The sequence below is a fragment of the Dendrobates tinctorius genome, unplaced genomic scaffold, assembly GCF_039654945.1.
Source record: "Dendrobates tinctorius isolate UK_male_01 unplaced genomic scaffold, ASM3965494v1 ptg000003l, whole genome shotgun sequence".
NCBI lineage: Eukaryota > Metazoa > Chordata > Amphibia > Anura > Dendrobatidae > Dendrobates > Dendrobates tinctorius.
This window is the reverse complement of record NW_027361671.1, coordinates 25034386-25056640: the sequence shown is the minus strand read 5'-3', so window position 1 is coordinate 25056640 and position 22255 is coordinate 25034386. Positions and strand designations below refer to the sequence as shown.

Genomic DNA, 22255 nt, shown 5'->3' with positions numbered 1-22255 from the left:
CAAGAATTACCTCTGCTGCAGAGGATATGTTCATCTGTGTTACCACCAGGGCTGAGGAGTCACTAAGTCATACCACCAACTCCTTAAATTTCCCTGACTTCCAACTCCACAACTCCTGACTCCACAGCACTAGTCACTACTGAGCATGTCCGGTACATAAAGTGCAACACAGATTCATCTCAACTAACAGCAGAGATCCTTAGATCTGGAACAGAACAGACATTTACTACATTTCATAACTTTCTCAAATTATGGAAACATTTACAGCACTTCCTGCACTTAAATAATGATCCCAATTTATCACATATTTTACAAATCGGTCCATTTTATACTGAGTTCAACTCCATCAAAATGGACACTGACTCCACAACCCTGGTTACCGGTCTCAAAAAATGCACCAAAGATTACGGCCCTCATAAAAGATACACAATGGTCTTAAAAAATGTCCCCTATTGCATAAAGCCTACAATGAACTTATGCCATATGTATATGACATGGAAGCTAACTGGTGACTTCAGATTTGATGTAGGATTTTGTGGCAATTTTCTGAAATTGGTAGCAAAATTGTGGCAAAAACTGAAATACAGTGGGGAAAAAAAGTTTTTAGTCAGCCACCAATTGTGCAAGTTCCCCCACTTAAAAATATAAGAGAGGCCTGTAATTGACATCATAGGTAGACCACAACTATGAGCGTCAAAATGAGAAAACAAATCCAGTAAATCACACTGTCTGATTTGGCAAAATTTATTTTTTCAAATTATGGTGGAAAATACGTACCAGTATTTGGTCACCTAAAAACATGCAAGATTTCTGACTCTCACAGACCTGTAACTTCTTCTTTAAGAGGCTCCTCTGTCCTCCACTCATTACCTGTAGTAATGGCACCTGTTTGAATTTGTTATCAGTATAAAAGACACCTGTCCACAACGCTAAACTCCACGATGGTGAAGACCAAAGAGCTGTCGAAGGACCCCAGAAACAAAATTGTAGCCCTGCATCAGGCTGGGAAGACTGAATCTGCAATAGGCAAGCAGATTGGTGTGATGGAATCAATTGTGGGAGCAATAATAGGAAAATGGAAGATTTACAAGACCATTGATTATCTCCCTTGATCTGGGGCTCCATGCAAAATCTCACCCTGTGGGGTCAAAATGATCACAAGAACGGTGAGCAAAAATCCCAGAACCACACAGGGGGACCTAGTGAATGACCAGAATAAAGCAGGGACCACCATAAAAAAGGCTACCATCAGTAACACACTACACCGCCAGGGACCCAGATCCTGCAGTGCCAGACGTGTCCCCCTGCTTAAGCCAGTACATGTCCGGGCCCATCTGAAGTTTGCTGGAGAGCATTTGGATTATCCAGAAGAGTATTGGGAGAATGCCATATGGTCTGATATAAACAAAGTAGAACTGTTTGGTAGAAACAAAACTTGTCATGTTTGGAGGAGCCAAAATGCTGAGTTACATCAAAAGAACACCGTACCTACTGTGAAGCATGGGGGTGGCCACATCATGATTTGGGTCTTTTTCTCTACAAAGGGACAAGGATGATTGATCCGTGTACATGAAAGAATGAATGGAGCCACGTATTGTGAGATTTTGAGTGCAAACCTCCTTCCATCAGCAAGGGCATTGAAGATGAAACGTGGATGGGTCTTTCAGCATGATAATGATCCCAAGCACACCGCCAGGGCAACAAAGGAGTGGCTTTGTAAGAAGCATTTGAAGGTCCTGGAGTGGCCTAGCCAGTCTCCAGATCTCAACCCCATAGAAAACCTTTGGAGATATTTGAAAATCCATGTTGCCCAGCGACAAGCCCAAAACATCACTGCTCTAGAGGAGATCTGCATGGAGGAATGGGCCAACATACAACCAACAGTGTGTGCCAACCTTGTGAAGACTTGACCTCTATCATTGCTAAAAAAGGATATATACCAAAATATTGAGATGAACTTTTGTTAATGACCAAATACTTATTTTCCACTATAATTTGAAAAATAAATCTTGCCAAATCAGACAAGGTGATTTTCTGGATTTGTTTTCTCATTTTGACTCTCATAGTTGTGGTCTACCAATAATGTCAATTACAGGCCTCTCTCATCTTTTTAACGGGGAGAACTTGCACAATTGGTGGCTGACTAAATACTTTTTTTCCCCACTGTATACCAGTAATTGCAACATGTAGATGATCGTTCCATGCAAAAACTGAAGTCATGGAGTTATACGTTGCCATACTTTACAGCTGAACTCTATGAGGAAGGATAGCAACTTGGCATAGGCGGAACCGTGGAAGTTTGGGTACATTTAAATTTTATGCTGCCTCGCTCTCAATGCTCCATAGGTCCCTCGCGGTCATGTCCCCGCTCATCACTCCAGCTCTCATGCTGTACTCCGTGAGACCTGACAATGGCTGCTGATCCAGTCTACGGAGCCCCGATCTCCAAAGAGTGTGGACCCCACATCGTTTTTATTTATTTTACTCAGTCCCTCACTTGAGTAGCATTGCCACCTGTGACCCGCTGGTTATACGGTACTACAATACTTGGCATGACTGCGATGGCTCCGGAATTGCCCACAGCTTAAAAGCTTGTTGATTGTTATTAAGCATCCAGGAGAAGTCCGTGTTCGGAGTTCAGCACTGGACACTAAGTGTCCGGTTCAAACCCCGAACTTTACAGTTCTGGTTCACTCATCCCTAGCAGTGAATGCCAGAAACGCGTTAGATATTCTTATCTTCCACCATCATGGATATTTTTAATAATCTTTAAGTCTATAGAATAAAGCATTAATGATATTCACATCCATTGCAATCCACCACGGCAGAAGTCTGTGTCGCCATACCAGAGCAGTGCTGTCCTGAACATCACTGTCAGAATTGGAAGTGACTACTATTGGGACATGAGTGATGAGCCTTGGATGAAGGTGCACCATTACCTCACCTTATGCATGTCAGGCCCCATCATCCATCGTTGCCGTCAGTGTTAAGGCTTTTTATAGATGAGCGTAATTTTTTTTTTAATCCGAGAGAATCGGTTCAACTATGCAAATCACACTCCGATCAGTGTTTGATTATAATGTAATCCGATTCCCTCAGATGACAAGATGATGGAGAAAAAAATTCCTCCATCTTCTCCATTCTATGGAAGTCGGACTGCGCTCAGATGACATCCGAGTGCAGTCTGATGTTTTCCACAGACTCATTGACTTGTATGGCCGAGTGCAATCCAAATATCAGATCAAACTCAGACATGCTGCGATGTTTCCCATAGACTGACATGGTCTGAGGATCTTGGACACGTGCACAGCGTCATAGAATATCATTGGTCCGAGTCAGATGTTTTGATGGGCGGCAGTTGGGAATGAAAATACGGCCATGTGCACGAGCTGTTATACTTTCCCCAGTGCACGCACCGGCCATTGACATCTACGTACAGAAGGGAAATATACAACTGATACGTGGTCCTTCAATTGTTTCTCCAGAATCGAGGTTTTTCTTCTTTTGTGAAGCTGGAAATGCTCATCAGAGCGTCAGGCCAAGCCTACGGGACAGAGGGACATAGGGCCTGGGATCAACATTAGGGTCTTCTTTTTTAGAAGTCACTTTACTTTTTTTTTTTACTTTTATTGTGTTTAATTCTTCATAATGGTGAGCGTGAATTCATGAATATGCCGCAAAATTAAAAATGTTCTTTATTTTTGCCTTTGACATGTTTTGCAACTTTTTAAGTGCAAAAATAGGACACGCGTTTCACTAAAAGCGCAAAATCTTGCACCAAAATATCTGACGTACATAAAATTCCTCCGGAGCATGGCAGGAGAGGACTGAGGTACATCTGCAGCAAATGTAATGACTTTTTAGAAAGTCGCAACTGATAAATCAGCCAAAAACATCTTTAAACCTCCGAGCCTTCAGATAATGGTGAACAGAAAGAACACGATAAATAGGCTTTATAGAAAGGCGCAAAGTGAAAAGAGAATTAGGCCCAAACGAAAACCGGAAAAATATCAAGAACTAAAAAAAAAATGGACAAATATAATATAATAAATCGGATATATCATTTCTGCAGATTTATGCTGCGATTTTCCTCCTAAACAATATATGGATGGTCGTCCCTTGGTGTCTGTGTGGTCTTATACGACACCATGTCCACATTCTGCCTGCTAGGTCTCCTCATCTCCGTCCGCTCCCGGCTAACCGCACAGTGGGCCGGTCCGATCCCCACTACCCGCACAGTGGGTCGGTCTGATCCCCACTACCCGCACAATGGGCCGGTCCGATCCCCACTACCCGCACAGTGGGCCTGTCTGTTCCCCACTACCCGCACAGTGGGCCGGTCCGATCCCCAATAACCCACACAGTGGGCCGGTCTGTTCCCCACTACCCACAGAGTGGGCCAGTCCGATTCCCGCTAGCCGCACAGTGGGCCGGTCTGTTTCCTGACTACCCACACAGTGGGCCAGTCTGTTCCCCACTAGCCGCACAGTGGGCCGGTCTGATCCCCACCTACCCGCACAGTGGGCCGGTCCGATCCCCACTACCCGCACAGTGGGCCGGTCTGATCCCCACTACCCGCACAGTGGGCCGGTCTGATCCCCACTACCCGCACAGTGGGCCGGTCTGATCCCCACTACCCGCACAGTGGGCCGGTCTGATCCCCACTACCCACACAGTGGGCCGGTCCGATCCCCACTACCCGCACAGTGGGCCTGTCTGTTCCCCACTACCCGCACAGTGGGCCGGTCCGATCCCCAATAACCCACACAGTGGCCCGGGCTGTTCCCCACTACCCGCAGAGTGGGCCAGTCCGATTCCCACTAGCCGCACAGTGGGCCGGTCTGTTTCCTGACTACCCACACAGTGGGCCGGTCTGTTCCCCACTAGCCGCACAGTGGGCCGGTCTGATCAGCACTACCCGCACAGTGGGCCGGTCTGTTCCCCACTAGCCGCACAGTGGGCCGGTCTGATCAGCACTACCCGCACAGTGGGCCGGTCCGATCCCCACCTACCCGCACAGTGGGCCGGTCCGATCCCCACCTACCCGCACAGTGGGCCGGTCTGATCCCCACTACCCACACAGTCGGCCGGTCTGATCCCCACTACCCACACAGTGGGCCGGTCTGATCCCCACTACCCGCACAGTGGGCCGGTCTGATCCCCACTACCCACACAGTGGGCCGGTCTGATCCCCACTACCCGCACAGTGGGCCGGTCTGATCCCCACTACCCGCACAGTGGGCCGGTCTGATCCCCACTACCAGCTCAGTGGGCCGGTCCGATCCCCACTACCAGCTCAGTGGGCCGGTCTTTGCTACCCACACAGTGGGCCGGTCTGATCCCCGCTACCCACACAGTGGGCCGGTCTGATCCCCGCTACCCACACAGTGGGCCGGTCTGATCCCCGCTACCCGCACAGTGGGCCGGTCCGATCAGCACTACCCGCACAGTGGGCCGGTCCGATCAGCACTACCCGCACAGTGGGCCGGTCCGATCAGCACTACCCGCACAGTGGGCCGGTCCGATCAGCACTACCCGCACAGTGGGCCGGTCCGATCAGCACTACCCGCACAGTGGGCCGGTCCGATCAGCACTACCCGCACAGTGGGCCGGTCCGATCAGCACTACCCGCACAGTGGGCCGGTCCGATCAGCACTACCCGCACAGTGGGCCGGTCCGATCAGCACTACCCGCACAGTGGGCCGGTCCGATCAGCACTACCCACACAGTGGGCCGGTCTGATCCCCACTACCCGCACAGTGGGCCGGTCTGATCCCCACTACCAGCTCAGTGGGCCGGTCCGATGAGCACTACCCGCACAGTGGGCCGGTCTGATCCCCACTACCCGCACAGTGGGCCGGTCTGATCCCCGCTACCCGCACAGTGGGCCGGTCTGATCCCCGCTACCCGCACATAGGGCCGGTCTGATCAGCACTCCCGCACAGTGGGCCGGTCTGATCCCCACTACCCGCACAGTGGGCCGGTCTGATCCCCACTACCCGCACAGTGGGCCGGTCTGATCCCCACTACCCGCACAGTGGGCCGGTCTGATCCCCACTACCCGCACAGTGGGCCGGTCTGATCCCCACTACCCGCACAGTGGGCCGGTCTGATCCCCACTACCCGCACAGTGGGCCGGTCTGATCAGCCCTCCCGCACAGTGGGCCGGTCCGATCCCCACTACCCGCACAGTGGGCCGGTCCGATCCCCACTACCCGCACAGTGGGCCGGTCCGATCCCCACTACCCGCACAGTGGGCCGGTCCGATCCCCGCTACACGCACATAGGGCGTCTGATCAGCACTCCCGCACAGTGGGCCGGTCCGATCCCCGCTACCCGCACATAGGGCGTCTGATCAGCACTACCCGCACATAGGGCCGGTCTGATCAGCACTCCCGCACAGTGGGCCGGTCCGATCCCCACTACCCGCACAGTGGGCCGGTCCGATCCCCACTACCCGCACAGTGGGCCGGTCTGATCCCCACTACCCGCACATAGGGCGTCTGATCAGCACTACCCGCACATAGGGCCGGTCTGATCAGCACTCCCGCACAGTGGGCCGGTCCGATCCCCACTACCCGCACAGTGGGCCGGTTCGATCCCCACTACCCGCACAGTGGGCCGGTCTGATCCCCACTACCCGCACAGTGGGCCGGTCTGATCAGCACTCCCGCACAGTGGGCCGGTCCGATCCCCACTACCCGCACAGTGGGCCGGTCCGATCCCCACTACCCGCACAGTGGGCCAGTCCGATCCCCACTACCCGCACAGTGGGCCGGTCCGATCCCCACTACCCGCACAGTGGGCCGGTCTGATCCCCACTACCCGCACAGTGGGCCAGTCCGATCCCCACTACCCGCACAGTGGGCCGGTCTGATCCCCACTACCCGCACAGTGGGCCAGTCCGATCCCCACTACCCGCACAGTGGGCCGGTCTGATCCCCACTACCCGCACAGTGGGCCAGTCCGATCCCCACTACCCGCACAGTGGGCCGGTCTGATCCCCACTACCCGCACAGTGGGCCGGTCTGATCAGCACTCCCGCACAGTGGGCCGGTCCGATCCCCACTACCCGCACAGTGGGCCGGTCCGATCCCCACTACCCGCACAGTGGGCCAGTCCGATCCCCACTACCCGCACAGTGGGCCGGTCCGATCCCCACTACCCGCACAGTGGGCCGGTCTGATCCCCACTACCCGCACAGTGGGCCGGTCTGATCCCCACTACCCGCACAGTGGGCCGGTCTGATCCCCACTACCCGCACAGTGGGCCGGTCTGATCAGCACTCCCGCACAGTGGGCCAGTCCGATCCCCACTACCCGCACAGTGGGCCGGTCTGATCCCCACTACCCGCACAGTGGGCCGGTCTGATCCCCACTACCCGCACATAGGGCGTCTGATCAGCACTCCCGCACAGTGGGCCGGTCCGATCCCCGCTACCCGCACATAGGGCGTCTGATCAGCACTACCCGCACATAGGGCCGGTCTGATCAGCACTCCCGCACAGTGGGCCGGTCCGATCCCCACTACCCGCACAGTGGGCCGGTCCGATCCCCACTACCCGCACAGTGGGCCGGTCTGATCCCCACTACCCGCACATAGGGCGTCTGATCAGCACTACCCGCACATAGGGCCGGTCTGATCAGCACTCCCGCACAGTGGGCCGGTCCGATCCCCACTACCCGCACAGTGGGCCGGTCCGATCCCCACTACCCGCACAGTGGGCCGGTCCGATCCCCACTACCCGCACAGTGGGCCGGTCCGATCCCCACTACCCGCACAGTGGGCCGGTCTGATCCCCACTACCCGCACAGTGGGCTGGTCTGATCCCCACTACCCGCACAGTGGGCCGGTCCGATCCCCACTACCCGCACAGTGGGCCGGTCTGATCCCCACTACCCGCACATAGGGCGTCTGATCAGCACTACCCGCACATAGGGCCGGTCTGATCAGCACTCCCGCACAGTGGGCCGGTCCGATCCCCACTACCCGCACAGTGGGCCGGTCCGATCCCCACTACCCGCACAGTGGGCCGGTCCGATCCCCACTACCCGCACAGTGGGCCGGTCTGATCCCCACTACCCGCACAGTGGGCTGGTCTGATCCCCACTACCCGCACAGTGGGCCGGTCTGATCAGCACTCCCGCACAGTGGGCCAGTCCGATCCCCACTACCCGCACAGTGGGCCGGTCCGCACGACACAGACTATAACAGCACAGACATACCAGCTGGCGCACATAAGAAATAACCTGCTCCATTGTCCTGTGTACATGCTACCATAAAATGTACATGTTCATTTACACTACTACGACTCCCATCAGAGCTGTGTACTACAATAATGGCAGATATATTGTAACCGCACACAATACACACAATTCATGTTCAACATAAAAACTTGCTGTGCACAAAACACGCCGTCTGAGCTGCGATGACAGTAATGCCGCAGACTGCCCGCACTGACTGCACACGTACCTACAGCGCCGCCCGGTCACTCAGCCTCACGTGTACAAAGCGGCAAACAACATCCTGTTCCGCCTACTGAGCATGCGTAGTCAGTGTACACACGCCCACAGCGCTGCCTGCTGTGATTGGCTGAGCAGGAATCAGGCTGCTGCAGCCATTTGTAATGAGGGCATCACATACACAAGTAATGCAAAACTGCCCATAGGCAAAGACGCCGCCCGAACTATTACACTATGTGTATAAAGTAGTGTGAGGGGAGCCGATGGGAATGCTGGGACGGTTACTATGGTAACTGTAAACAAATCACCGAACACGTTTGTAGATATGACAGCTGTCTGCACTGACAGACTCCGCCCATTATCGCGACTAAGCCTTCGTCACAGGGACAGTGGCCACATTACAGGTAATGACCTCATGGTAAAAGCCACAACTAATGATCCTCTGTGGACACTCTCCTCTGGCATGTCACTGTCCTGTATCTTCTTTTATTTAGACTGACATGAAGTTATGAAAGAGGTTCTGCAGCAGCTTCTGAGCAAATCGTTATTCAGCCGCTGTAATCAGCCCCGCATGCAGGAGGTAGAGGACAGCCCCTTTAAGGCGCTCTGGGAGGTTGTGTGTCGTGCAGTCTGATCTGTGGACAGCAGAGCGTATAGAGAAGGAGAAGATGAACTATGTATTGATCGGTTGGAAAAGCGTCAGTATAGCCTGTACTTTATTCATTGCAATCCCTGGTGTTTGAATGCGCGGAGTCCGGTGGGCGGTGCTATCAGTGACTGCTCTTTCTGCATGAGCTGTTAGTCAGGGAAGTCTGTCAGTCACTTGTTAGGTTGTATTATTGCTTATGGGCAGTTTTGTATTACTCCTCTATAAGATGCCCTTGTTAAAGATGGCGGAGACCGACCTCATCTGTACACTGCCAATCACGGCAGGCAGCACTGTGGGCGTGTACTCAGTGACTGCGCATGCTCAGTTGGAGGAACAGGATGTTGCCCCTCGCTACATGTGAGCGCTCAGGCTGATGACAGGGGAGCCGCTCTACAGTAGGTATGTGCAGCTGACATGGGCACTCTCCTGTACAGCGTGCAGTGCCGTTACTCGCTGTTATCTGCCACATTAGGGTGTGGTGGAGATGTGAGTGATGAGTCCAGGGGAGGATGTTGCACTGTATGATGCAGGGGTTGGGATGTCTGCTGAGAGTAGTAGTGGCTGTTATCTGCATAGCTGGTCCATGATGTGGGGTCTGCCCTGCCGGTAGTACACCCCCCTGTAGTGCTGTTACTGATGATGCAGCAGTGTGGCGCTGTCCTCAGTTTACGGTCTGTTGATATTATCCCACATGTTTGTTGGTGGTCCCCAGCCTTCCCGCCCATCACACTGTGCTACAGCATTAGGGTGTGTGCACACGTTGCGGTTTTTGCTGTGGATCCGCAGCGGATTTGGTTATGCGGATCCGCAGCAGTTTTCCATGCGGTGTACAGTACCATGTAAACCTATGAAAAAACAAATCCGCTGTGCACATGCTGTGGAAAATTCAGCGTGGATTTGCTGCAGTTTATTTTCCGCAGCATGTCCCTTCTTTTGTGCGGAGCTGCAGCTTCCGTTCCGGGAAGAGCGAACATTCTCTCTTTTTCTCTCTCTCTCTCTTTTTCTCTCTCTCTCTCTTTTTCTCTCTCTCTCTCTTTTTCTCTCTCTCTCTCTTTTTCTCTCTCTCTCTCTTTTTCTCTCTCTCTCTCTTTTTCTCTCTCTCTCTCTTTTTCTCTCTCTCTCTCTTTTTCTCTCTCTCTCTCTTTTTCTCTCTCTCTCTCTTTTTCTCTCTCTCTCTCTTTTTCTCTCTCTCTCTCTTTTTCTCTCTCTCTCTCTTTTTCTCTCTCTCTCTCTTTTTCTCTCTCTCTCTCTTTTTCTCTCTCTCTCTCTTTTTCTCTCTCTCTCTTTTTCTCTCTCTCTCTTTTTCTCTCTCTCTCTTTTTCTCTCTCTCTCTCTCTCTCTCTCTTTTTTTTCTCTCTCTCTTTTTTTTCTCTCTCTCTTTTTTTTTCTCTCTCTCTCTTTTTTTTTCTCTCTCTCTCTTTTTTTTTCTCTCTCTCTCTTTTTTTTTCCTCTCTCTCTCTTTTTTTTTCCTCTCTCTCTCTTTTTTTTCTCTCTCTCTTTTTTTTTTCTCTCTCTCTCTTTTTTTTTTCTCTCTCTCTCTTTTTTTTTTCTCTCTCTCTCTCTTTTTTTCTCTCTCTCTCTCTCTTTTTTTTCTCTCTCTTTTTTCTCTCTCTCTCTCTTTTTTTTCTCTCTCTCTCTCTTTTTTTTCTCTCTCTCTCTCTTTTTTTTCTCTCTTTTTCCTTTTCGCTCTCTCCTTTTCGCTCTCTCCCCTTCTCTCTGCCCAAACCGCAGTAGAATCTGCATCAATTCCGCTGGACAAAGTATAGGAATCCGCAGGGAAAGCTGCATGTGTTTTACCCTGCGGTTTCTGCCAAGCGATGTGGATTTTTCTGCAGAAAAAATCAGCAGCGTGTGTACACACCCTTAGGTGTGCTGCAGCGTCTCCACCACTTAGATCTTGCACAGTTTTCGGTGCAGATTCTGCCCCAAAATCCACATATAGAGAACCAACCGCATTAACTCTTGTGGCAGCAAACCTGCCATGCATTAGAATGAGAGGACGTGTGGTCTGTGCTGCTCGTCACGGGTTTTGTTTTTTCACATTTATCGTTTGTTAGGAACCGCTTCAGATCAGTCCCCAGTGCAGTGTCCGCACAAAGATCGTTTCTTTTTTGGCAAGGTGTTTGCAGTGGTAACGCGGCACAGAACACTCCTTATCGCTGCACCCCATACTGTAATGAAAACCACATGTCAAAAAGACAAATAAATGCAGGTTCCTACAACTCTGCGCCAAAATCAAAGGGGCTTAACAAAAAAAACAACTCAATATGAACATATCCTGAGGCCGAATTTGGACGTTTGTGAAACACCGTCCCTAATGTACAAACTGCGGGTTTTCGAACCCAAATTCTCCAACCTCATTTGTCTATTAAGCTGGTGAGAGACGGAATCTAAAAATAAATCCAGAAAATCACATTGTATGATTAATTTCCATTTTGTTATATGAAGTAAGTATTTGATGTATTAATTTCTGTTTTTTGTTTGGTACAGAAACCTTTGTAATTTCAGAGGGCAGACGTTTCCTGTAGTTCTTGACGAAGTTTGCAGACACTGCAGCAGGGATTTTGGCCCACTCCTCCACACAGATCTTCTCCAAATCTTTCAGGTTTCGGGGCTGTCACTGGGCAACATTGAGTTTCAGCTCCCTCCAAAGATTTTCTATTGAGTTCAGGTCTGGAGACTGGCTAGGCCGCTGCAGGACCGTGAAATGCTTCTTACAGAGCCACGCCTTTGTTACCCTGCGCGTTTCGGATCATTGTCATGCTGGAAGACCCAGCCACAGCTCATCTTCAATGCTTTTACTGAGGGGAGGAGGTTGTTGGCTAAAATCTTGTGTTGTATGACTATATAACCCCATCCATCCTCCCTTCAATACAGTGCAGTCGTTCTGTCCCCTTGCAGAAAAGCACCCCCAAAGTATGAAGTTTCCCCACCATGCTTCATGGTTGTGATGGTGTTCTTGCGGTTGTACTTAACCTTCTTCCTCCAAACACGGTGAGTGGAGTTGATACCAAAAAGTTTTATTTTGGTCTCATCTGACCACATGACCTTCTCCCATGCCTCCTCTGGATCACTTGGTCATTGGAAAACTTCAAGCGTGCTTGGACTTGTGCTGCCCTGAGTAGGGGGACCTTGTGGGCCCTGCAGGATTTTAATCCATGACGACGTAGTGTTTTACTAACTAATGTTTGAGACTCTGGTCCCAACTCCCTTCAGATCCTTGTTCATGTCCTCTCTTGTAGTTATGGGCTGATTTCTTATCATTCTCAGAATCATCCTTACCCCACGAGGTGAGATGTTACATCCCCTGACCAAGGAAGATTGACAGTCATCTTGTGTTTCTTCCATCTATAATAATAAATGCCCTAAGCAGCTTCCGGTTGTAACAACTTCCGTCCAGTTGTAACCGGTGACGTCACCGCACACCTCTTTCCATGTTAACCCACTCCTCCTCAACACACACACTCCTCAACACACACTCCTCTCACCTTTCACCATCTCCACTCACGTCCACTCACTCTTTCACTCCACATACGACCCCTTCTCTCACTCCATCTCTCATACTCACGCCGTCATCGCCGCTGATCCACGATCCCCGACATCTTCTTCCGCCGGCGCCATCCTGGATCCAGACGTCCTCCACGCCGGCGACATGTTCTTGCGGCGACGCCATCTTGAGTATCGTGAAATCCCGCGATACTCAAGATGGCGTCGCCGCAAGAGCATGTCGCCAGCGTGGATGCCGTCGGGATCCAAAATGGCGTCGGCGAAATCTCGCAAGATTTTGCCGACGCCATTTTGGATCCCGACGTCGTCCACGCTGGCGACATGTTCTTCCGGCGACGCCATCTTGAGTATCGCGGGATTTCACGATACTCAAGATGGCGTCGCCGTAAGAACATGTCGCCGGCGTGGAAGGACGTCTGGATCCAGGATGGCGCCGGCGGAAGAAGATGTCGGGGATCGTGGAGCAGCGGCGATGACGGCGTGAGTATGAGAGACGGAGTGAGAGAAGGGGTCGTATGTGGAGTGAAGGAGTGAGTGGAGATGGTGAAAGGTGAGAGGAGTGTGTGTTGAGGAGTGTGTGTGTTGAGGGTTAACATGGCAAGAGGTGTGATGCTATCGCATCCTCCCGATGCGATAGCATCGGGCCATAATCTAGTTCTCTAATAATTGTGCCAACAGTTGTTGGCTTCTCACCAAGCTGTTTCCCTATTGTCCTGTGACCCATCCCAGCCTTGTGCAGGTCCACAATTTTGTCCCTGGTGTCCTTAGTAGCCATTTGGTCTTGACCATGGTGGAGATGTTGGAGTGTGATTGAATATGAGTGGACAGGTATTTTTTTTTAACAGGTGCAATTAATATAAGTAATGAGTGCAGAGTTGGAGGGCTTCCTAAAGAAAAACTAACAAGTCTGTGAGAGCCAATAAAACTTAGACTTCTCCATTCTTTTTAGTTGGGAAAACTTGCAACATCAGCAGTTGTATCAAATACTTATTTTCCCCACTGTATCAGGTGGACACTAGTTGTTGCATCCAGATTGAATGGAAATATTGATATATACCTGTGTGTGATGCTCACCAATTATTTCTATGGTAATACGGTATAATTGTCTGAACCTGCATCAGAATACCTTCACACAGTAAGTGCTTTTAGAGCGCCTGCCAGGGCTGTGGGGATACTCGGTACCGGGCTGATTCTTAGGGGATATGTTACAGCAGCAGTGACCCGGTTCGTGGCCCTGAGCGTCCAATGAAAATGATGATAAAAGGGGAATAAAGTTTATAAGATATAGTTCCTGACTCCACCTGTGGTATTCGGCAAGGGATAGCCGATGCTGCTTAAAGAGACCGCTGGGGCTGATGGTGATGCAGCAGAGTTGGTACGGCTACCCACAGGTAGAAATAGGTCCCAGGGCACTTATGATGTTAAAGGTAGTGGTGAAGGTTGTAGTGCAGAGGGGATGGTGCAGTAAATAAAGGTACTGTCACACTTAGCGATGCACCAGCGATATGACGCGGTCAGGATCTCTGGTGCATCGCTAAGTGGTCGCTAGTGAGCTGCCACACAGGCAGATCTCACCAGCGACATAGCAGGGGTCGGGGGTCGCTACTTACCTGTCAGACAAGGCGATCCTGACGTCCTCCACCCGCGTCCACGCGTCGGTGCCACAGGAAGCTGACGACGAGAAACGGCCCAGGACGTTCTCGCGCGATCAGCGATGAGCAGCGGGGGAGCCGGTCAGAGGTAAGTATCAGACATAGCGATATCGCTAGCAATATCGCTATAACGTCACGGGGGGAGCGCAGCTGATTGCGGCCGGGTGTCAGCTGATTCTCACAGCTGACAGCCGGCACTAAGTGCCAGGAGCCGTCACAGAAAGCTCCCTGCACTTTAACCACCGGCACACTGCGATCAAACATGATCGCAGTGGGTCGGGAGCAGGCAGAGGGGCTGTCGTAAAAATTATAGCTCTCAAAATGTGGTGATGCAAAAACTATTTTTTTGCAATAAAAAGCGTCTTTGAGCGTGTGACATCTTCCAAACATAAAAACCCACCATAAATAGTAAAACAAACCCCCCTTTATCGCCCCCTTAGTTAGGGAAAAATAATACAATAAAAAAAGTATTTATTTCCATTTTCCCTTTAGCACAAGGGTTAGGGTTGGGGCTAAAGTTCGGGTTAGGGGTGTGTTGGAGTTAGAATTGGGGGGTTTCCACTGTTTATGCACATCAGGGGCTCTCCAAACGCGACATGCGTCTAATCTCAATTCCAGCCAATTCTGCTTTGAAAAAGTCAAATGGTGCTCCTTCCCGTCTGGGCGCATGGCAGAGCTCAAACAGTGGTTTACCCCCACATATGGAGTATCAGCATACTCAGGACAAATAACACAAACACTTTTGGGGTCCGATTTCTCCTGTTACCCTTGGGAAAATAAAATATTGGGGTCGAAAAGATCACTTTTGTGAAAAAAATATTTTTTTATTTTTATGGCTCTACATTATAAACTTCTGTGAAGCACATGGGGGTTCAAAGTGCTCACCACACATCTAAATAAGTTCCTTAGGGAGTCTACTTTCCAAAATGGTGTGACTTGTGGTGGGTTTCCACTGTTTAGGCACATCAGGGTCTCTCCAAACTCGACATGGCATCCAATCTCATTTCCAGCAAATTTTGCATTGAAAAGTCAAATGGTGCTCCTTCCCTTCCAAGCTCTGCCATGCACCAAAACAGTGGTTTACCTGCATATATAGGGTATCAGCATACCTCAGGACAAATTGTACAACATCTTTTGCAGTCCAATTTCTTCTGCTACCCTTGGTAAAATAAAACAAATTGGATCTGAAGTAAAAAATTTTGTGAAAAAAAAAAAAGTTAAATGTTCATTTTTTTTTTAATCATTCCAAAAATTCCTGTGAAGCACGTGAAGGGTTAATAAAGTTCTTGAATGTGGTTTTGAGCACCTTCAGGGGTGCAGGTTTTAGAATGGTGTCACTTTTTGGGTATTTTCTATCATATAGACCCTTCAAAGTGACTTCAAATGTGATGTGTCCAAAAAAAAAAAAATGGTGTTGTAAAAATGAGAAATCGCTGGTCAAGTTTTAACCCTTATAACTTTCTAACAAAAAAAATTGGTTCCAAAATTGTGCTGATGTAAAGTAGACATGTGGGAAATGTTAAATATTAACTATTTTGTATGACATGTTTCTCTGTTTTAAGGACATAAAAATTCAAAGTTGGAAAATTGCAACATTTTCAAACTTTTCGCCAAATTTCCATTTTTTTCACAAATAAACGCAAGTTATATCAAAGAAATTTTAATTTTTAGTTTTGAATGAGGAGCACCGTCTGGCTGGGAACATAATGTTATCCTAGTACAGGCCATCACTATCAGCTCAGTGGGGATTCAACTTTATCCCTTGGATTTGGACCCCATTGTTTGCCAGACACAGCACCACACAGTTGGCGGTGGTTGTGCCTGGAATTACAGCTTAGGCCGGTTTCACACTAGCGCATTTTCAACGCGCGCACGGCCGGGGGTAGCTCCGCCCCCGATCCGGCTCTCTGCCCGGCGTGCCCGCCCCTTCCTTGTAGCGCCGCCTCCTAGCGGACAGCGGCGCCTGCGATCGGCGCACCCTATCTTTAGCATAGGGTGCGCCGATCGTGCGCAGGCCGTGCGCTAGTTGCGCTTTGACCTGCGCTGCGCACTTATGACGGTGCGCCGTGCGCGCCAAAATCGAACTTTTCGGATTTTGGCGCGCACGGCGCACCGTCATAAGTGCGCAGCGCAGCTCAAAGCGCAACTAGCGCACGACCTGCGCACGATCGGCGCACCCTATGCTAAAGATAGGGTGCGCCGATCGCAGGCGCCGCTGTCCGCTAGGAGGCGGCGCTACAAGGAAGGGGCGGGCACGCCGGGCAGAGAGCCGGCTCGGGGGCGGAGCTACCCCCGGCCGTGCGCGCGCTGAAAAAGCGCTAGTGTGAAACCGGCCTTATTTCAGCTTAGTCCAGTTCAAGAGACCTCTACTTCATGCGTACTGTATTTGCCAACTGTCCTGGATTTCCCGGGACACCAAAGCTAAAAGTGGCCAAAGTTTATGTAAAGCCCACCCAAATCTGGGCATTCAAGGAAGCCTCGAGCTGTGGCTAGGAGAGGAGTTCCTGGGAGGGATGGAGGCACGGATTAAAAGGACCTAAAAATGTTGGGAATTAGGCCACAAGGCTGCCTTCTTTCATTGCAAATAAGACGCTGCCAAGGTGCATGACCGTAGCTATAAACACTTAAGTGGCGATTTGTTAAGACTGGCAGAGCGCATGGCATTCTTCATAAAGAACTCGCTGGAGTCACCTTACCGTGCGCCTCTTAATGAATTAGGTGCGTCTGTGACCCTGCATGGACTACCAACAGAAATGTAAGCCAGTGGGGTTAGTGGCATTAATGGTGACCATGCCCCGTCCCACCTATATAGGTGTAACAGACCAGGACTGGCATGTAAACACAAAATGGCGCAATATTTTATCAAAACTTTCAAGTTGCACAAAATATTGGAACTTTTATTAAGCGTTTCCAAAACACCTTACTGAGTCGCCCCGTTTGATTGTCAGTGATTATGCAGCGAAACCTCACTGTTCACAATGTAAGTGCTTATATGTATAACGGCAATCTGAATGTTGGGTGCCCAACCAAAGCCCCCCCCCCCCCCATACACATTAGACTGTTATTGGCCGCCCCACCAGTAACACAGATGCAGTTGACACCCTAATGTGTATGGGGGGGGGCAACTACTGACTGACTAGGGAGATAATGATCGATTGTATCGCATTTCAGACTGCTGAGTGCTTTGTTCTCCTGGAGATAAGTCACCCGCAGAGATGTCTGGCAGTGGTTCCCTCATAGAGAACAGCGATCCTGTGTGTGGTAGAGATGTCTGGTGGTGACACCCTCATAGGGAACAGCGCTCCTGTGTGTGGCAGAGATGTCTGGCGGTGGCTCCCTCATAGGGAACAGCGCTCATATGTATGGTAGAGATGTCTGGCGGTGGCTCCCTCATAGGGAACAGCGCTCCTGTGTATGGCAGAGATGTCTGGCGGTGGCTCCCTCATAGGGAACAGCGCTCCTGTGTATGGCAGAGATTTCTTGCTGTGGCTCCCTCATAGGGAACAGCGCTCCTGTGTGTGGCAGAGATATCTGATGGTGACACCCTCATAGAGAACAGCGCTCCTGTGTGTGGCAGAGATGTCTGGCTGTGGCTCCCTCATAGGCAACAGTGCTCCTGTGTATGGCAGAGATGTCTGGCGGTGGCTCCCTCACAGGGAACAGCGCTCCTGTGTGTGGCAGAGATGTCTGGCTGTGGCTCCCTCATAGGCAACAGCACTCCTGTGTGTGGCAGAGATGTCTGGCGGTGTCTCCCTCACAGGGAACAGCGCTCCTGTGTGTGGCAGAGATGTCTGGCTGTGGCTCCCTCATAGGCAACAGCGCTCCTGTGTATGGCAGAGATGTCTGGCTGGGGCTCCCTCATAGAGAACAGCGCTCCTGTGTGTGGCAGAGATGTCTGGCTGTGGCTCCCTCCTAGAGAAGAGCGCTCCTGTGTGTGGCAGAGATGTCTGGCTGTGGCTCCCTCATAGGCAACAGCGCTCCTGTGTATGGCAGAGATGTCTGGCTGGGGCTCCCTCATAGAGAACAGCGCTCCTGTGTATGGCAGAGATGTCTGGCGGTGCCTCCCTCACAGGGAACAGCGCTCCTGTGTATGGCAGAGATGTCTGTTGTTGTCCCACTAGTGTTCTTGCTTCCGTACATAACCTGTACACTGATTGTGGAACCAATTGAAATGACCAACCAGATTTGTAAATATCCAGCAAGCAAAACCCCACAATACACTAATATATATATATATATATATATATATATATATATATATATATATATATATATATATATATATATATATATATATACACAGTCATATGTTAAAGTTTGGGCACCCCTATTAATGTTAACCTTTTTTCTTTATAACAATTTTGGTTTTTGCAACAGCTATTTCAGTTTCATATATCTAATAACTGATGGACTCAGTTATATTTCTGGATTCAAATGAGGTTTATTGTACTAACAGAAAATGTGCAATCTGCATTTAAACAAAATTTGACCGGTGCAAAAGTATGGGCACCTCAACATAAAAGTGACATTAATATTTCGTAGATCCTCCTTTTGCAAAAATAACAGCCTCTAGTCGCTTCCTGTAGCTATTAATGAGTTCCTGGATCCTGGATGAAGGTATTTGTGACCATTCCTGTTTACAAAACAATTCCAGTTCAGTTAAGTTTGATGGTCGCTGAGCATGGACAGCCCTCTTCAAATCATCCCACAGATGTTCAATGATATTCAGGTCTGGGGACTGGGATGGCTATTCCAGAACATTGTAATTGTTCCTCTGCATGAATGCCTGAGTAGATTTGGAGTGGTGTTTTGGATCATTGTCTTGCTGAAATATCCATCCCCTGCGTAACTTCAACTTCGTCACTGATTCTTGCACATTATTGTCAAGAATCTGCTGATACTGAGTTGAATCCATGCGACCCTCAACTTTAACAAGATTCCCGGTGCCGGCACTGGCCACACAGCCCCAAAGCATGATGGAACCTCCACCAAATTTTACTGTGGGTAGCAAATGTTTTTCTTGGAATGCTGTGTTTTTTAGTCTCCATGCATAACGCCTTTTTGTATGACCAAACAACTCAATCTTTGTTTCATCAGTCCACAGGAACGTCTTCCAAAATGTAACTGGCTTGTCCAAATGTGCTTTTGCATACCTCAGGCGACTCTGTTTGTGGCGTGCTTGCAGAAACGGCTTCTTTTGCATCACTCTCCCATACAGCTTCTCCTTGTGCAAAGTGCGCTGTATTGTTGACCGATGCACAGTGACACCATCTGCAGCAAGATGATGCTGCAGGTCTCTGGAGGTGGTCTGTGGATTGTCCTTGACTGTTCTCACCATTCTTCTTCTCTGCCTTTCTGATATTTTTCTTGGCCTGCCACTTCTGGGCTTAACAAGAACTGTACCTGTGTTCTTCCATTTCCTTACTATGTTCCTCACAGTGGAAACTGACAGGTTAAATCTCTGAGACAACTTTTTGTATCCTTCCCCTGAAAAGCTATGTTGAATAATCTTTGCTTTCAGATCATTTGAGAGTTGTTTTGAGGAGCCCATGATGCCACTCTTCATAGGAGAATCAAATAGGAGAACTACTTGCAAGTGGCCACCTTAAATACCTTTTCTCATGATTTGATTCACCTGGCTATGAAGTTCAAAGCTCAATGAGGTTACAAAACCAATTTAGTGCTTCAGGAAGTCAGTAAAAAGTAGTTAGGAGTGTTCAAATCAAGAAAATGATAAGGGTGCCCATACTTTTGCACCAGTCAAATTTTGTTTAAATGCAGATTGCACATTTTCTGTTAGTACAATAAACCTCATTTGAATCCAGAAATATAACTGAGTCCATCAGTTATTAGATATATGAAACTGAAATAGCTGTTGCAAAAACCAAAATTGTTATAAAGAAAAAAGATTAACATTAATAGGGGTGCCCAAACTTTAACATATGACTGTACCGTATATTTATACTGTTATTTATATATGCATTTTTTTCTTTTGTTCTGTGTAGATCGGATGAGATATTGTACAGCACACTGCTTGGGGGAATGGTCCCACTTACACTGTGCTTATATGTCAGTCTTCACATCCCGGGCACATCTAGTTGGGATTCTGGATGTACGATTATTGGCCATTTGAAGTGATGATTTGCCAAACTGAATGAATGCGGTTTGATTTTCATAGGCTAACTAGATCATGCAAAGCCGAGGCAAGCAAATAAATTGTTTTGACAAGTTAACTGAAAAAATGACATAGATGTCTAAGAGGAAAACGTATGCAAACGAAGCTGTCATGTTTACAAAATGTTTTTTTTTTTTTTTCTTCCCCTCTGCTGGAAAAGTGCTAAGCAGAATCCCACAGTCTGTGATGTAATCGGAGATTTGTGCTTGAAATGTCTATTTGACACAGCAATTTGTAGCTTCCTGCTGAAAATATATTGTAGGTTGCACCCTGCTCCTGAATGATTTTACCGCATGTTACATGCCCCCTTCATGTATGACCACATGACTACGAATGCGCATAAAGACTAGGACAATGTTCACATTGATATAAGAGAATGAGTCATCTGAAAATTATCTGGTAAAGAAATCAGGTTCTTGTTAATTTTTTGGGGGGAAATGTGTTTTTTTTTTTTTTTTTTTTTTTCTCCATAGCCAAATCTTTATTAACCCCTTCACGACCGGACCAATTACCACTTTTTGTGTTTCCGTTTTTTCCTCCACTTCTACCCATAGCCATAACTTTTTTTCTGTCCACATAGATGAATGAGGGCTTTGTTTTTATCAGGACGAGTTTTACTTTTGAATGACAGCATTAATTCCTCTGCATAGTGTACGAAAATGGGGAAAAAAAAAGTTCCAAGTACGGTACAATTGTGCAAAAAGCGCAGTTCTGACATTGTTTTTTTGGGAATTATGTTTACGGTGTACTTTTTGTAGTAAAAATGACACTGCAATATGATTCTCCTCATCAATAAGATTACAGAGATTCCAAACATTTCCAGTTTTTCTGTTATTTTACCGGTGAAAAAAAATCAGAAGTTTGCAAAAAGAATGGCGGCATTGTGTCGCCATTTTACGAGAGTCATAACATTTTTATTTTCCTCCCAATGGAGCTGTGTTATGGCTTATTTTTTTGCGGGGCAAAATGACATTTTTATTAATACTATTATGGGATAGATATGGCTTTTTGATTGATTGTTACAGTCTTTTTGTGGAATTGCAGCTGCCAAAAAAAAAGAAATGTAACAATCAGACTAATTGTTTTTATATTTTGATTGGACTTTCCTGAACGTGGCGATACCTCGTGTATTTTTTTTTAAATATCTTTATTTTCAAGGTGGAAAAGGATGGTGATTTGAACTTTTAGGGTTTTTTTGGGGGGAGGGGGGTTCAAGACTCAATTGTCTGATCACACTGCGCATCAAATTTCAGGGAAATTCTTGTCCCCTGAGAAAATGTTATTGTATCTTATAGATTTTGATATGCTGAACACGAATATGTGCTCCAAAAGTCTGTATCACGTAAGGTTTTTAACCCCTTCATGACCGTAGCTTTTTTCGATTTTTCGTTTTTCGCTACACTTCTTTCCAGACCCATAACGTTTTTATTTTTCTGTCAATAATGGCCGTGTAAGGGCTTATTTTTTGTGTGACAAGTTGTACTTTTGAACGACATCATTGGTTTTACCATGTCATGTACTCGAAAACGGGAAAAAAATTCCAAGTGCGGTGAAATTGCAAAAAAAGTGTTTGGCTTTTTTTTTTTAGGTTCACTAAATGCTAAAACTGACCTGCCATTATGATTCCCCAGGTCATTACGACTTTACACCAAATATGTCTAAGTTCTCTTTTATTTAAAAAAAAAATTGTGCCATTTTTCGTGATCTCGGATTGGGTGCGGGCTTATTTTTTGCTTGCCGAGCTGACGTTTTTAGGCTAGAAGCTGCCATAGCGCCTCTGCTGCACAGAGGTGATGCTCAGATCACCTCT

General features: G+C 48.5%; 2 protein-coding genes across 13 annotated transcripts in view; one reads left to right on the top strand and one right to left on the bottom strand.

Annotated features, from left to right (window-relative positions):
- The window catches only part of SLF1 (SMC5-SMC6 complex localization factor 1), a 144726-nt gene extending 136120 nt beyond the window's left edge, over window positions 1-8606 (bottom strand). The window contains exon 1 of the mRNA XM_073589803.1: window positions 8473-8606. The gene's annotated coding sequence lies outside the window, so the exon portion shown is untranslated. The remainder of the gene's footprint in view (window positions 1-8472) is intronic.
- A 104-nt stretch (window positions 8607-8710) lies between these two features.
- Window positions 8711-22255, top strand: part of KIAA0825 (KIAA0825 ortholog) — a 556500-nt gene continuing 542955 nt past the window's right edge. For 7 of the 12 annotated variants that reach the window (XR_012234833.1, XR_012234815.1, XM_073589638.1 and 4 more), the window contains exon 1: window positions 8711-8866. Coding sequence is in view for 7 of the 12 variants with exons in the window: in XM_073589638.1 (XP_073445739.1) it covers window positions 8749-8866 (118 nt within the window). In the remaining 5 variants the exon portion in view is untranslated. Of the gene's footprint in view, window positions 8867-9138; window positions 9161-9372; window positions 9511-22255 lie in introns of those variants that run through there. The other 5 variants (XM_073589099.1, XM_073589036.1, XM_073589555.1 and 2 more) reach the window with 4 other exon arrangements.